This window comes from Falco naumanni, chromosome 3 (assembly GCF_017639655.2).
Source record: "Falco naumanni isolate bFalNau1 chromosome 3, bFalNau1.pat, whole genome shotgun sequence".
Classification (NCBI taxonomy): Eukaryota; Metazoa; Chordata; class Aves; order Falconiformes; family Falconidae; genus Falco; species Falco naumanni.
The window spans coordinates 77244161-77261578 of NC_054056.1; the positions used below are offsets into that span (position 1 = coordinate 77244161).

The following is a 17418-nucleotide window of genomic DNA, read 5'->3' on the forward strand; positions in this document are numbered from 1 at the left end:
TTCGCCGCGCCCCGGGAGCGCCACCCTCGTCTCACAAACACCGACAGGCGGGGCTGGTTCCGCTAGAAAAAGTTTATTAATAGAATGGTGTTAATCCATAAAAAAAATTACAAAAACCGTTGTGCATTACGTTGTGCTTGCAGTCAGTAGTAAATTACAGTTGCATCATTTAACAGCAGCTTGCTTTCTTTAGAGGCACTCTTGATATTCCTAAAGAACAATGCACTTGGAGATTTTTACCTTTTCTGTTGACGCTACAGCTCAACGCTGCCATACCACCACTCATCATGCTAATTAATACCTCCTCCATTAATTATGCAAATGTTCTAATTACCTGGTGTCCTTACTATTAGCAGCAACTGCAGTTACAGTTCCCACCTTCTATATATCATGTAAACATTAAGAAATAATAAACAGTTCATGAAAAAATAACTGCACTCAGTGCTCTGTCGTTATGCAAATATAAGATCATTTAATAATAGATTCAGGATATTTTTTAAGACATTTAGAACTTCATATTCATAGTGCTGGTGTAGTCCCAATGAAGATTTTAAAAAAGCTACATTCTGTCCATCTGCATATACATATGCAATCACATGACATCTCTGCTACATGAAACAGCAACGATGAGAGATCAGTTTCATAGGAAAAGTTTAAAATTTTCCCATTCGCTGCAAAACAGTTCAATCCTTTACGTGGTTTACATTCAAGGATTAAAACTGAAGAGCACAAAATTATGAAAATAGCTTCAGTTCTCCAGTTTGTAAGTGATTTGGAGCTCGAGATACACACTTGAAGAGTTGTCAGATGCCTGACTACTTAGTTTATTTTCCTACAGTGAAGAACTAGAGCTTCACTGGACTCCTCTATTTAAAGAGCTTTGTATTACAAAATAGTTCAATCTGAGAAAAACAAAGATATATGAAATACAAGAATATATGAAAATGTATCTGAAAAAATATTTCTTTAAATTTAGGCTCCGTATCAAAGACATCCTGAAAGAGAAGAATGAAAAATGCACTTAAGGAAATGAGGGAATTGAAAGAAAAAAAAACTAATTTAAATGCCTGTCGGTTTTGCAAGTACTTTGTACCTGGCATTGACCGTACCACAGCAGAAGGAACTACAACCAACGAGTACTCTGTGGGCCTTTCATAGATGTTTCCCTTGCTAATAATGAACAGTTTCCAGTGGCTTTTGCAACAACACAGTATTAATGATCATCTACCATAAGACATTTCTGATTTAATAGAATAGTCTCATTTCTCTCCCCTAAGCATGTAACATCCCAATGTCCTAAAGATCCCAAAATAACTGACATTAGCACTTCTAGCTGCCTTAGAAACAAAGCATTTGTTATGGATTCATTTATACAAAGACTCATATGGAATGCTTAAATATATAATGCTTATGCAAAGATCACTTAGCTTATTACAAAACAAGAGTTAAAAACTGGGCAAATGAATTCTAGCAGTTGGTATATTAACAGTTTTTAACAAAAAGCTGGGTGAAAAGTAAAATAATTGTTTAGATTATTAAATACTGGGGATTGCAGGATGATACTGCTATGTAATGTGAGTGACAGCTTTTTCACATGCAGTGTTTGTATCTGAATAATGTCCCTTAAAAAAACCAACAAATTGTTTTCAATAAGTATAAACAGATTATTATTTTTTCCTTACCCCTACAGAAATGAAGAAGAGGGCTCAACAAAAATTAAAACCAATTTCTTCCAGTGCCAAACAGAAGACAGACTGGCAAGTTGCCAGCTCCTTTTCTGAAAATAAAATCAAGATACTCAGCATCTTCTATGCTGAGGTCCAAAGTGACCTACAAGCACCCTTAAACCACGCAACAGGTATTTCTAAAGTTCAGATCCACGAAGGGTAATCTACTTCACCCTCCAAAACAGATACTGCTAACAGCTAAGAGCTCTTGACCTCTGTAGTGCTCTACAGTAGGAATTAAAGGTGACCATAACTGGAGTTGCTCATAGCTTCTCCATAGACAGTATCTCTTTGAAGAAAGAAAATCAGAATTTTCAAGGTTGTTTTGACTCTCACCAGTTCCTCCTCCTGATTCATACTGTCCTTTGAAGAACAGGTACATGATGTTTTCCCTGTCTTCCTCTATAAAACTGGAAGATTACTGCGTTAATTAGCACAAAAAGGGAAGCTGCAAAAGCAGCACAAAGATCGACACAAATGTCTCACTATTGCTCACTAATTTTCAATTTGACACAAACAGACAAAACAGCCTTTTTCCCTGAGAATCAATCTAAAAAGCAGCCTCTTTTCACCCCTTGCAAATTAGCCTTGTAGTCATACTCCTGCAACAAACTAGTCTACCCCATTCACCTGTTCCTTTTTGTATACTATTATCTTGACAAGCCAAGATACAAGAGCTAAGCATAAGGTTCTGAACTACATTACTACAGATGAGTTGTCTCCAAAGACTTAACAGGAGCAGTATCAGTCTCTAATATCCAACACACTACTCAGCTTTTTGGCATAGAAGTTAATCAATTACAAACAGTACTGCAAATATGTAGAACTCATTAATCTCTTCAGTCATACACACTGGTAAGACTCCAGTTAGTTTAAAGTGCAGTCAATCTAACAGTGCCCTGCAGAGACATACCGCTTTCATTTACAGTAATTTCACGTTACACAAAAGATTGCGTATTAAACTAATTTCCACTTCCAGGTGTTCCAAGAATTGATATAATACTGTAACAAGGTTATTCCTGGGCAACCAGAGAAATGCTCTGAAGATAATCTGCAGACGCCATTATAAAGTCAGTCCATTCCTTGGCCAACTCTTCAATGGAGACTTCCTCCCCCCCATATTCCTGTGGGAGAATGCTGGCTGGGAAGTGTTCGGTCAGACTCTGCATGTAGTTAGTTCCATGCATATAGACCTAAAACAAAATATGAAAAGCATTTAATTGGGTATGAATGCTAGAGAACTGAGTGCAAACAAGCAGCAAAGAAACTCAGCCTAAGAGCTGAACCCACCAGCTTGGTTTGACTAAACAAATGTACTTGTCCATAACGAGCTCCTTAAATGAAGAAGGAAGTACCACGTAAGCGAGTTTCCCATAGGAGCTCACAGTCCTGCTCAGTATCTGCAGCTTGATGAAGCACGGACTACAACCCCAGATCTGCATTTTATGCAGCTGAAACTAACTACACACTTGTTCCAGACGGGTTTAGCAGCACTGATAAGGGTACACACTACATCCGAACAGTGAGCTAAAGCACGGGAAGACTGGAGTTTGGTCTTGTCATGATAGGTATCGTGTTTTTCAGTCATTTTCATGAACAGCACAGTGTTCGGCTCCTGTCCATTACTATCTGGTCCAGTCACAGGTATTTAAAACCAACATTATGTAGTATGTAGGTAGGTTCAGACAGGTGCCAAGATGGATATTCAAAAGAATCTGTATCTCAGTCCTTCCTTATGTTTCAGTTCCAGCTGAAATTAGATCCTGGACTACTCCTCCACTTTAACCCTTGTGATAGTGTAGTTCAGGTTCTTCTCTCCTTGCTTTATTGTAGCTATTTTGACGACTTGTCCATTGCTTCCAGTCAGACACTTTCATACGCCTCTGATTAACACTTGACAAGAAATTTCTGCAATTATTGTCACAGAAAAAGTGCAAGAATATGCACTCAAAAGGTAGTTGGCTGCCTTTTATTCTAACATTTCATCAGGAAGTAAAATACTAAGTGAATAATAATTATTCCTATGAAGGATGGGGAACTGGCCCTTAGAGGGTTTTTTTTTCAGATCATACCTGTAAACTCAAACCAACCTGCTTCTGTTCCATTCCATGAACTGGGATATCTGGTTTGTTTTCTTTCAAGCCTTTAATGTCCACCTGCCCTCTTTTCTGCTTTTGCAGTTCTAACCTGAGACATTCTGAGCCAAATCAGGTGTGTGTATGGGGGGGTTGCAGGTATTAATGTGAGAGAAGAAGGGCCACGGTATCAGGCTGCTGGAACATGCTCCCTTTTTTAATCATCTTTTGAGAGTGAGGGACTGTACAGGGCCACCTCTCTAATGTAAACACAACTGCTAGAAAAAGGGGACTGCCAAATAACAGTTAACAGTGACCAGAAAAAACTGGATTTACTGTCCCGGAGTGCAATGGCTACTGCAAATCCACAAGATCCACACGCTGAAACAAGGGGGCTTCAGAGTGGAAATAATAGGCAGGGCTGCTTATTTGTACCTTAGTCCTGTGTTAGCTGGCACAAAAGGAGGTACTGTGAAATGCTGAAACGTCCAATATTCTTCCTATGCTACAATAAACCAGAATACTTGACATGCTTTTCCATCCAACTACAAACAGGTTTTCAGATTTAAAACTGCAATACAATTTAAAAAAACTAAGAAGCTATTTGGAAAAAAGATTTTTGAACTTAAGCCTGTCCTATTTTTGATGCATAAATGCCCCTGCTGGTCTTTCACAACTAAAAAGTTGTCTTCTTGGAGCATATCATCACTGTTCAGTAACAATTTCTCACTGTCATTTAAAGGCAGTGCTAGGAGATCCAGGACCTGTTTCTTCCTAGTTCTTCATGAGAATTGTTGTATGATCTCAAGCAAATTATTTAACCCCTCTGTGTCACAGTGTTTTTTATCTTCAGAGTGGTGATAACGGCAACCACTTGCAACTCTCATCATGTTAGTGACAACTGCAAATGCTTTACAATTAGTTTCTGGAGGCCTCTATGGCACTAACACACAAAAATTATTTATGCTCTTCAGTGCTCAGGAGTGCCCAGATCCTAAGAGAAGTGCTACAGACTGTCATGTAAGGATTTTGTGGCAGAAAGAAATATTTGTGTGCACTCACCCGTTCCTTTATTTTTTCAGTGAGAAAAGGCTTAATTAGAGCGAAGACTGAGTGGAAGAATAAAGGCTCATTAATCAAGTGGATACCTCGAACTTTTAGAGGAAAGGAATCCTGTCAAAATACGTGAAAAACAGTGTAAGGAAAAGCAAATATTGGAAAGATTCTATTGTTAAGGACAAGTCTGTGAAAACTATCTAGTCCATAGGTTAGAGTATTCCTCCTGACTTTGCCAGTTCCTGCACTTTGGAGTGCTCTTAATTTACACTGCCCCAACAACACTTAGAAAAATCATATATATCCCATTAGGAGGAAAAATAAAAAAATCAGTAGGAGGAGAGGATATTAAAAAAAACCTAAACAACAGAAAATCAAACAAGAAAACCCTCAGCCAACTGCACATAAGTAACATATTCAAAGCTTGTGCTCAGCCTTTCTTCGGAGGTACAATCCTTCCCAATAGAGATTCTGCTGCTGATTTACCAAAAAGCTATCTAGCCATGTGCTTTCATTGGCGATTCACAGCCTGAAGGATAATATGCCAATATATATAAATATAAACCACTGAAGCTACTAACTTTCAGTTAAATAATTTATATTTATAATTTAGAGACAAGCCTTGAAATTACTGGGAATTTGCCCAAGCCAGAAGTTCAGCTTTACAAAAAGATTACTGTCATAACGAAAATAAAAATTGTATCTGCTATATACAGCCTTTATAATATGAAATACTTCTACCTGCATTCAAGATTCATTTAGAAGTCCCAGACCTTTGAAAGTTAAAAGAAAACACGGCAGTGCTCAAAGACAGCATTATGCAATGGGGAAATTATAGCTTCCATTCACATCCAACCTGATAGTACCTCTGCAACCAGAGGATTTCTGCTAATATAAGTGCTACTTCTCACAAAAAATTCTCCCCACTAGTACAGCAGCTCATCTCACATAATTTCATGTACGCTTCTCATTCTTCTATAAGTAAAAAAACCCTAAACCCCACATATTTCTTAAATGCAACTCCTTTTAGATTTTAATGTATGATAAAGACTTCAAAACTATCAGATTGTAGGTTTACTGTACATTACCATGTGTTACCGTATACTTAAGGTCTACTGTGATGTTTTTCACAAAACAATTTGGTTTTGCCAAGGGTAATAGATTTTGCAAGATGATGTCACTTACTATTCTTACTATGCTTTCCATTCCTTAGTACATATTTCCTTTCTATTAACTTCTGTTTCTTCACACAGGATAGTAATTTCCAAGACACATTTCTTAAGTAAAACACAGGGTTGAAACTAAGGTTCCTTAATTTTTACTTAAAAGCATGTTGAACAACACTAAGACAATCTTTTGGCAAAATACCTGAACCTAATTAAAGCAATGAAAGGAATCTGAAAAAAAAATGAGTTTAACTTATTTCTCTTCTTAGAAAAGAACACTGGAAACACACAAATTTGTTGTCGTCTTTTTTCTTTTTTTTTCCCCAATAGCTATTAATAAGCACTGAAAAGCATGCAACAAATCTGAAATAGGTCAAGGTGGAAACATCATATTCAGAGAATTTCCTCGCTTGAGATAATGGATTGAAACCTTTAGATGCAATTGCAAATCCTGTTCTACCTCCTTTCTGCTCTATTTCAAAGTGAAAAAAATACTAGCAACTTGTTTACTACCTCAGAAATCAACTAAAACACTCTTACTAGTCCTATTCTCATGAGATCTTGCCCAGAATCAGGTGAACATCAAGATTTTATTCCAGATGTGAAAGTTGGGAATACCTACTGGTTTCACTTATGTTCTACAGCAGATACCAAAAAGGAAGAACAGCTGTAAGTTCTGACGCTTTGATTGAACTTCAAAACCTTACAAAATCAGAGCAAGAGATCACCTCCCTCACTCATTTCCACATCACAAGCTAACAGTTTTATTATTGCTGACTTTCAATCTAAATTCTGAAGGAAAATGTGTTTATGGGACTATACTGAACCTTGGCTGTCTGTTCTCTGTCCCCTTCTTTTTTTCTCTTGTTCTTCCCCCTGAAATCCATTGGCGAAGTTCAACCAAATTTGACAGCAATGAACAAGTCTTAGACAATGAAACACCCACAAGCTTTGTGAAAAGTAGGAATTGAGGTAGTAGTGAATGCACAAAATAACCTTCATGTTAAGGGGGCAAAAAGCAAGCAGAACATAAACATTATACATTCTGTTGGTAGCAGTTGGAAGATCATGTAGCATCATCCATGCTGGTAAAAAGTTCGTACTGTCTTGCTCTTAACTGCTCTTTGCGCATGCTATTTCTCATCCTCTCTAAGTGTCAGGGAAAAAAAGCTTTGGCTGTTGAGTTAAAGCCAAAAAAAAAATGGAAGAGAAGAGATTAAATGGGATAACGAACGGAGATCCTTACAGAACTGGGCTTCATGGGCACTTACGCTCATGAAATTCTTGTGTTGTAACAGGTCAGTGGAGTTCTTATAAACATCAGAGGTTAAAGGTAATTTTCTGCTATACAAGAACATACTTCAAGTCAAACCAAGCAAAACCTATGACTCCTAATGGATTTAAGATTTTGTTCTTTAAAGCTGTATAGACTCTAAGGAGGTCTACAGAAGGAAAATTTACTATAGCTTGCAACAGATGAAAAATTGAGAGTTAAAGCAATGAAGCAGCATGTGATACTTACTGTGAGAACAGCAGCAATTTTCTTGGCCACTGCTGGACTGATTTGAAATGCATGAGCAAATCGCCAGCCTTGAAGATCAAAGATAGCCTTGACTCCATTCCGCTGAGTCTCAATCTCCTTTACAATGAGTTCAGATGTGATGAGGCTTACACGAAACACATCGTATGCTGTAAATAACTTGGGATCCCACTGTCCTGAAGAGTGAATAGATTACTCTGCATTACCATGAGAACATCACATAAACCTATACTTTTGCTTGCTACTGCTTCTAATGTGCTTCTCAGGAACAAGTAACCAGCAATATCAAAGGTCCTGAAATAAACCAATTTGGCAGTACAGAAGTTATTTTGTGTGCCTGCTCTGTCATTCACCCTTTACACTCTCTTTGTAGATGGTACCACCTAATGGTAGATGGGTGTAGATGCCACCTAACATAACGTTCCACCCATGGATGTAGCCTCCAGTACGAGGTTTTAACAGGAACGGCTTAATTCAGTAACAGTCAGGCTAGCAGAAATTACAGATCATCAATCCAATCAATTCATATACTTTTTCTTCAGTACAGTAATTCTGCTAAGATTTGGCGAATCTCACTTGTTTTTCTGAGGCCTGAGCAAAGAATTGCAAGGGACGAGTCTTAACCCTAGACGAAAGCTTCAGAGCACAACCTTCGACTAGACTAGCTGATAATAAAGCAATTATTTGAAAGCTAGCAAAAATAACGTCCCTGTCCAAAACAAGCACAAAGAAATATGGTAACGTGATCTTTTAACTACTTTTTTTTTTAAAGACTTTTGGGAGTGCAAACAAATAAAGGACCTTCAGATTGTTGTTACAGGACTCTGGCTATGTGTGAACAGTGAAAATCCAGTGAACTTCTCATTCCCATCTAAACTGAACATCGGTACAAGACTAGGTATAGACCTATTCTTACCCCTGTGCTGCACCTACCTGAGTACCACAGTCCTAGCACATGGCTTTGAAAATTTGTATGGAAACATAATTATTAGGACACTCAGACCCAAATAGACACATATTCTTAGAAGCTTTAGGCTTTTACCTTTAAGACTTCTTTTGATGTAGACAACAATTCCACTACAAAGAATGTAAGTTTTTCATAAAGGATTGTACAGCTTTAGCAATATCAATATGTAAGTCAAATGATGTAATTGTTCTCAATAAACTCACCTTTATATTAATGAAAAGGTATCTCTAACAGGGAACTTAAATATGTTAACTTTCTAGTTAAGACATTCTGATATTATCTGATTGCGCCAACCCCTGGCGTTGCACCCATACAAACACCCCCACCCACTCCACCCCCCACCCCCCAAAAAGAAAAATAAAAATCAGTGACAGAGCCAGGTGTGAAACAGGTCCAAGCAATTTTGTCACTCACCAATTCTGTATACTAGAACTTTGCTTCCGTGTGGGTCCCTTGATCTCAGGACTCCATGATAGCCAGCATGCAAAAGACCAAGAACAGAAGATGGTCGTAAATCTGCACTTATTTCTGGGCATTCGATTCTCCATTTCTGGTAATTCTTCAATAACTGGAAAAAAATAAATGTGGATGTCAGACAACCATTAGGTATTTTATGAAAAGCACACTTAAAAAAATATGTTTTCAACATGTGGTCACAGTCATGTTTAATTCATTAAATTAGCTATAATTTAATTGTACATTTTAAGCAAATCACTCCTAGAAGCAGAAGGTTGCTATACTGGATCAAATAAGTGATCGAGTTATGATGAATTCAGAACCTTGTCAAATGGTTCATGGACTGCAGTTGTCATTTTGTGTCAGAAAAGAAAACTGGAATATGTAGCAAAAGCCTGTTGTTTCTACGTAAAATATGTCTAAATCCCAGTTTTCTTACTCAAGTTACCTTTAGGGTTATTTGGTTTGACACTGCATCAGATTCATTCAGGATTTTTTGCATTTAGATGTCCAAAGTTTTACAGACACACATTCTCCTTCACCCACCCGCCCCCTCCCCTCCATAAAGTACAGGCCCATTTCATACATACAATCATTAACAAATCTAGTTTACTATTTACAACAGGTATGATCATCAGCATATCCAAAGCGCGTTTTTAAAGCCCCTCCTACCCCTCTGAAATGGAATATAACAATATAGTGGGTCCGTTACCCATTAGTCAGTTTCCCTCCCTCAAGAGTGGAAATAACCAGAACCTGTTTTGTTAAAACAGAGATCCTGTTCATTATCCAGGACATGATCACCCCAGTTCCTTAGGCTGAAAGGCAGCATCATAAACCAGTGTGTCTAAGACACTGGAAGAGCTGTGTGTTGAAGGCACATGGCCTGACTCTGAGGAACAGCCAGTTAAAGGCGTTCCTTTCTGAGGTAACATCTATGTAGAGGAATTACAGGTGATACTGTGAAAGGTCATCTTAGAGACTGACTGAGTTGATGATCAGTAATTCTAATTTCCAAGTCTAAAATTGCTGGTTTTCCTTTAATATTAATGAAGTGGTGGTAGGGAAAATGAACTGCTATGCCCTGCTACTAAAAACTGTTTAAGATATTTTGAATAGGTAAGTGGGAAGCTATGCAAGACTCGCTTCTAAAAAGCTTCCTTTTGATTAAACTAAATTCTGCCTCTGCTATATCACCCATGCTAAGTTCTCTAGCACTGATTCTGGAGGGTAGAGGAATAGCTATGGCAAGTAATTTAGATTTTGTATTAAAATTTCCTAAACAGCTACAGTTTAGACTTCTAACCTGAGACCTTTGAAGAAGCTAAAAGACTCAGAATTTTTCAGTAACTTGTTTCACAACAAACTGAAATGTAGACTTAAATCTTAAAGGTAGCAGGCACAGGCTAGCCTTTAAAATTGTTACTGTATTTCAAACAGTAAAGTCAACTGATCTTAGCAGTTTCACAAATTAAATGTGTTCACCACAATGAAAGCATTAACCAACAGTCTTTTATTTCTATTGATCTGTATTGAGAAACCAATTTTTATTCATTTCTCAATCACTGCATATTTCACAACTGAAATGTTATTGTTAAAAGAACTGTCAGCTCCAACTAATAAAACACAACATTAAACACATTACAAATTTCTTTGATCTATGCAAGTATAATTTTATTCACCATTTTAATAGAAAGAACGGTCAGAAAGAACCTCAGTTGTTCTCAGATCTATCTTCTCAGATACTGAATTCATCCCTTGGAACATCACAGCATTAGCTACACTGATGCTTACCTACAGACTCTTTAAGAGGGACACCCGAGACTCACCATCCTGTACCTCATGGCATGCTTGTATTAGATAACTAGTCTTATTTCTTACCCTTCCCTCTACTTTCAAGTTTCTTTTATCATTGTACATAATCATATACTACTTCTTCAGCTTAAGGCTTTTCTGCTCAGTTGAAGGTCTTGAATTGTTTTGAAGGTCTCTCAAATTGTCATGAGGAAACTTTTTATAAGGCATTATTGTTTGTCAGCAGAATTTACTTACAGTTAAATGACACACTGATCAGAAATTAGCTATAACCTTCACAGAAATAGCACCTATAAATACGTATTGTATTTATTTTTTCATTCAGAGTTCATTTGCCATGTTGAAGTCCCATCTGATTTGGCAATGAGAAAGTTGATAAAAGCCTCAACCTAAACCATACACTGTAGAAACAAACTTTTACTCATTAGGAGAATTTTACTAGAAGCCTTTTGACTGCATTAAGCCAATTATAGTCTAGGCTAACTTGAAAACAAGCAAACAAAAAAGGCTGGGGGAGGGAGTAGGGAAAGTAAGTTAATTTGTGGAACAGAAATTCACTATAATTGCAAAGACAGGCCTGATGAGGTACTCTGATTATCTCACTCCTGGTGCTTGACTCTCTACAAAGGGCACTGTTTGAGCAATCCCAACCACTTTGTGCCAACCAGGCAGCACTGTCAACATACTACATTCTTGTCTTTGGTCTTCCCAACAGACACTTAAATACCAGCAACATACACAAACACCCTCAAAACAACTATACAGCATCTGTAGCTTTGTCATTTCTCCCTGTTCTTCTAAAACCTGTGGTACCACAACTTAATGAACCCAATTAACAATTACATACATACTTTATACATCTCTGAAGAGCTGCCTGACAAAACCAAGATAAGAGTAAAAATGATAAATTCATTGAATACCCTGAAAAATCCTATCTTGTCAGTACAGTTAGTTTTCATGAATATTAATTTTTCCAAGTTGGAAACAACAAGGATTTAAGCTCTAGATCTTAGGAGAAAGGGAATGGTGTTCACAGCTTGTGACACACACAAGGTCCTTATGGAAGACACTGTTTACCCACTAGTGAGTCCATTAAGGAGTAAACATATGGTTGGAGTTTTCCGATACCTTCCATGACATGGGCAAGCTGTATATCTTTTAGACATATAACATGGCTAAGCTCCAAACATACATCCCTTGGCCAGACAGCCATAAAGTGCTGAAGAGTTTTCAGACTTTGAAAATTAATTACCTGAAATTATTTACTGATTCAATGATTTATTCACAACATCTGAAGCCTGACACAGCTAGTTCCATGAGTAATCCGCAGATCCATAATGGAATTCAAAAACTAGTAGTGGGTACTTCCAGATTTATTTTGAAAATTTCTAGTTTAATGTTGTGTAAATACAGAAATTCATGTGAAATATTAAAAAAAAAAAAATGGGCCTGTGGTTTTTTTCTAGTAAAGACAGCAAGGAAAACCATAAATATTATATATAACAATCAGTCTGGATACAGAAGATGAAGCAATCTAGTATCAGGAAAACCAGGAGCATTCATTACCTAGTATAAAAGGTGGCTCATGTAGTTATAACACTTCTCAATGTATAATTATCTGTGTTTACAAAACGAATAACCTACTTAGCATCTGCTCAGCATCTGAAAATAAATGCAAGGTAACTTGATAAATGGGGAAAGCTGAATGAAAAACTCCAGAGTTTGGAGTTTAGCATTAATTAAGAGGGTTTTATCCTGAGGTCTGTTGCAGACAGTTCCAGATTTCTGAACATCAGAGATGATAAAGTTACTGATTAATCCAAGATTCATGTGCTACAAAACAAAGAAAGGTAAACCTAGTACTTTACTTAGAATAAGAAGAACTAGAGAACAACACGCTTGTCACAAACCAATGTATTTTTATATGTAAATTAATTATTTTTTCTTGATTAATAACTATATATTCATATTAACAAGGATGCTAGCCAGAATTAGGCCCCTACTGTGTCAGCAGTTGTACCAATGCACATGATGTTTAGGAAAAAAATGTTTTCTGTTGGCAATATTTGGAGGATAAACCAATAGCTCAAACTTTAGAATATAAACATACATATGTAAACACACACTTTTCTGCATATATATATGTGTGTGTGTGTGTGTGTGTGTGCATATAGCTACACACAGAATTTAAACACATGGTATACACAGACAAAGAATTTAAAGTATTTTTATAGAGACACAGAACTTTCCCCATTTCACATACATTATTCCATTGCCAGTTGGGAGAGGGCTGGCACATGCCTAAGTTGAGACATTTGGCTTAGCACAAAGGGAAGACTGGCCGATTCATTTTTATTTCCTTAACAGTCAGCCCACAGAGCCTAACAGGGGCTCTTCCATCCTTGTTGAGGAACCCCTCTGGATTGATGGAAGAAAAGCAGCCAAGTACCTGATTTAAACTTGGTATTTATATTTGAATGATGTGAAGGACCTCAGAGATAATGCCCCAGACTCAGACGTATGTTTGACATTATGGAAAACAATCCTTCTTGTACAGCACAGTTATTCTCAGCAACTTACCTGCAGTACAACACATCAGGAAGCCTTGATTCCTCCTTAAATGAAATGCAGAGCAAAGACACAGTCTGCCTATATACCCTTGTAGCAACCAGAACTCCTGAAAGGATCCTAGATATTTAGACCGGTTTGAGTGCCATAAAAACAATGCTTACAAAAAGTCTAAGTCGTATGCTAGGAACACAACTCTTGGCATAGAGTTTCAATGTGGCATTTTTACTGAATTTAAAGATTTTCATTCTTTTCCCCAGAGTATAACCTACTTCAAGTACGAAAGGACAGTATCCCCAAGTCCCTGAGAATTAGTATTATACAAGAGTTGTGGGATGTAATGCAAGGACATAATAAAATGCACTAGGCAAAAAGATTTACGGAGGAAAGGAGATGCTCGTTCTCCAGATTTCACGTGTCACTACTGAATCCGAGCGACAGTGGTTTTGATTGCAACAGTGAAATCAAACATAAACACATAGCTGGTACATTAGAAAAGGGATATATAAACACATGGCTTTTGGAGACCCATTGTCCTGCTTCTCCATTTACAGAATATCTAGTAAGTAGGTGTATCTTCACAAATTCATGAGCAAATAACATGCTCAGCTTGGGCACAAATTTATATCCAGACTGAAATCTTTTGCAACACTAGCATCTCATCCATATCTGTATCGCTAACAGAGATCACAAAAGCACAAAAGATGCTGTAATGATATACCACCACTGTTCCTTCTGAGTGTTAATTTTTGGTAGGCAGGTAAGAATTGCCTAGAAGTCTCACAAGACAAGAAAAATTTCTTATTTACCTATTGAAGGTTTGTGATGGTGTTTGAAAGTTATTGTTAGTCTGTGTCAAAGAATTTTCTGTTCATTTCTAAAGACAAACCTCTGCCAGTATTTCTTGTAGACTGACTTAACACTTTCTTACTAATTAACATTCATGCATTTGAAATCCTTTCATGGAATCTACCCGCTTAACTTCATCTCTTCTTCTGCAGCCTGTATGTAAGTGGCTCGGATTCATGCATACATCTCTAGCCACTTTCTAAGACAAGGCACTGGGCCAAGTTTAATCCTTCCTGTGATTCAAAATGCATTAAAAGAATTATCTTCTAACTTGAGAATAGTTTGTTACTGAGCTTGAATGAATAATCATTGGCTCTAAAAAAATTACAGACATTTTTAGCTCTTCTTTAAGCTCTTCAGTGCTAGCTACCTGTTTCAGTGGTGGATTTTCTTCGCATGATATACATCAATACATCAGTACTTGAAAGCAAGTCCAGAATTGTCACTGGAAAAATGTAAAACATTCCTGTTGGAATAAGTCATCATATAAGATTCATAAATTGAATGTCTTGCCACAATCTACCTGATTATTATTTTCTGAAGCATTTCCAGATGTTGATAAATTGAAATCAGATAAATCTGTGTCAAATATTAACCACGAACATATCAATAAGCAGTCTGGTCAGTTGCCAGACTCTTATTCATATTTAAGGCTAAGTATAAGCCCATACTAAGAAAGATACCTGATGACCTTTTGTTGTAAGCATTGACAGAGCAACAAATTTTGATCATCCCTTAGCTGCTCTACAAGTACCGTCCAGTAGTACACAGGAGCCCAGTGGGCAAAAAGGGACTGTATCAGCCTGAACTCCAAACTGAGAGGCAACATCAAGCCAGGACAGAAGCAAGCAGCCACTGTCTGGACTGATGGCAGGAGGGCCCTGTCTAGGATGAAGTATTAACATAACCTCTGCATGTGGTCAGACTTGGGTTAGATGAATATACATGACCAGCACAGAGTTTTGCACAATAATTCTCTTGGGCCTTAATATACCAATTGCAGATAAACACATTCCTTAAAAAAAAAAAAAAAAAAAAAAAAAAAATTGCTTCCCATGCTGTAACAGAAGTAACCTAGAAATCAGTGTATTATTATGAAATATGAATATTAAGATAAAAGATTAAGTACAAGTAGCTACAGGATTTGAAGACCTGAAATTCTAGATGGAAAGATTAAACACAGGTGGGTTTTGAACATCAGAATCTACTAATTCAAAGGGTCCAAACAAGAAATTTAGAAACTTAGCAGCCTGTGGAGAGCCAGAAATTCTGAAGAGATTCTAAACAGACCTTGTTTTTCCAAAGCAGGTCCCCAGTCACAGAGGGCTGATTCTCAAGATGACTATAGGAAATTTGCTACTTCATAGACTCCCATCCATAAACTTAGCCTGGATTCCACACTCTTGAAGATTAGTCCCAGCTACAATGTCTCACAATTAATAACAAGAAAGTGCAGAAACATACCGGCCAAATTCTAAAGTGCCACTGTCCTAGCTACAGGATTATCAATAACAACCAACTGCAACACAATTAGAAGTGGATATTTAGGAGCGCATACTGTCCTCACATTAAGCCCTACTTTTTGGAACCATGAAATACATGAAAACAAAATGTCTTTTGTTGGGAAAGAAAAAAAGGCATGGTCCTACAATTGTTAGTGCACAGCTCCGATACAAACAATCTCATTAACTTCAAGCAAACATAAGACCTGTAAATATCCAGAGAAATCTGACTTGACTTACTAGTTCTTCTAATGAGGAGGAAAGGTTTAAAGCTATGATGCAAGCGTCATGCGCCAAATGAAAAGAATGCACAATAAAATTTTTAAAGCTATTTATGATTAAGGGCTTAATTCGATTTCTCACATTCTTTTTTAGCTACCCTGATCCCGCAATATATCCATATGCAAATAATCTTCTCTTATGGTGACTAAACTTGGAAAAAGTTTAAACTGTTCTACAGTACAGAGAAGTCAGAAATTAAAAGGTGAGGTCTGTTGGGCAATGCTATGTCATCAACATCAAATTCCACTGAAACACAGCTTCCAGTTGGCACAAGTGAGGAAATGTTTTTGCCCTGGGAAGATTTGGAAACACTTTCTGTTCAGAAGGGTCAGTGGTTGTCAATCTTCCTGTAAAAAAAGGAACAATCAATAACAGCTTGTACTTTGGGATATTAAAAGTGCACGTGTTGTCTGCATGGCAAAAAGCCATACAAACGGCCAGGAAAGTACCAAAACTTACCAAAGCCCAAAAGGAGCGTTGTAAATGACAAAACTCCATGGGAAAATAAGTTTTTACTCATAGCTTTATGTCAGAATAATTATAAATCTGCAATGAAACTAGTATCATTACTAGTAACCAGTAACCTGAGCCTGACAAGGATGTCATTTAAAGGATACTGTTTCCTGATCGGAGTTGCGACCTTATCACACTGGCCGTAACCTCTACATTATGCGACTGTCCCGCACTTACCGTAACCTCCACGTTACCTCACCGAGGCCGCACAAAGCCAGCCCCCACACCGCACATCTACACCGCTCTGCCACGCTGAAGACACGCGTGACGGGCACTTACACCCCGAAACGGCCCGCTGAGCCTCGGCCCACCCAAGCGCCCACCCGACCCGCCACACTGACTCCGCTCGGGGCCGGCAATAACCCCCTCGTCCGCCGCAAGACCCCCGGCCTTCCCGCCGCCTTCCCGCCCCGGCACACCCGCGGGCCACCGGCGGCGGGGCCGGGGGTGCGAGGCATGGTGGGCCTGCGGGGCCCCGTCCCGCCAGCGGGCGGCTGGGGCGCCCCCGGGCCGAGGCCGGCCGGCTGGTGGCCGCCGCGGGGGCTCCCCGGGCAAGAGGCGAAGCCGCCGCCCCCCCTCACGCTCAGCGGACGGCAGGAGCCCCCCCAGCCCCTTCCCGCTCCCCCGGCCCTCCTTACCCTCCAGGCCAGCTCCAGGTGGAAGTCTCGGGCACGCAGGAACCTCACCAGGAAGGAGTCGGTGAGGGGCTGCAGCCAGCGCTGGCCGGGCTCAGCCTCCGCCCGCCGCCGCAGCTCGGCGACGGCGCTGCGCACCCGCGGCGAGTGGTCGGGCAGGTCGTTGAGGCGCCCCGCGCCCGGCAGCCCCTGCGACATCCCGCCGCCCGCCGGCTCCCAGGCGGCGGCCGCGCTCAGCCCCGCCGGTCCCATTGGAAAGCGATCGGC

At 38.9% G+C, this 17418-nt stretch overlaps 1 protein-coding gene across 1 annotated transcript; it reads right to left on the reverse strand.

Annotated features, from left to right (window-relative positions):
• Positions 1-57: 57 nt before the first annotated feature.
• Positions 58-17398, reverse strand: TTPA (alpha tocopherol transfer protein). The gene is made up of 5 exons (XM_040586493.1): positions 17155-17398; positions 8946-9099; positions 7547-7740; positions 4865-4975; positions 58-2920 (listed from the first exon to the last, which is right to left on the reverse strand). Exons 1-5 carry the CDS (start codon positions 17347-17349, stop codon positions 2741-2743), a joined length of 834 nt encoding a protein of 277 aa, XP_040442427.1. The 5' UTR covers positions 17350-17398; the 3' UTR covers positions 58-2740.
• Between the last annotated feature and the right edge of the window lie 20 nt (positions 17399-17418).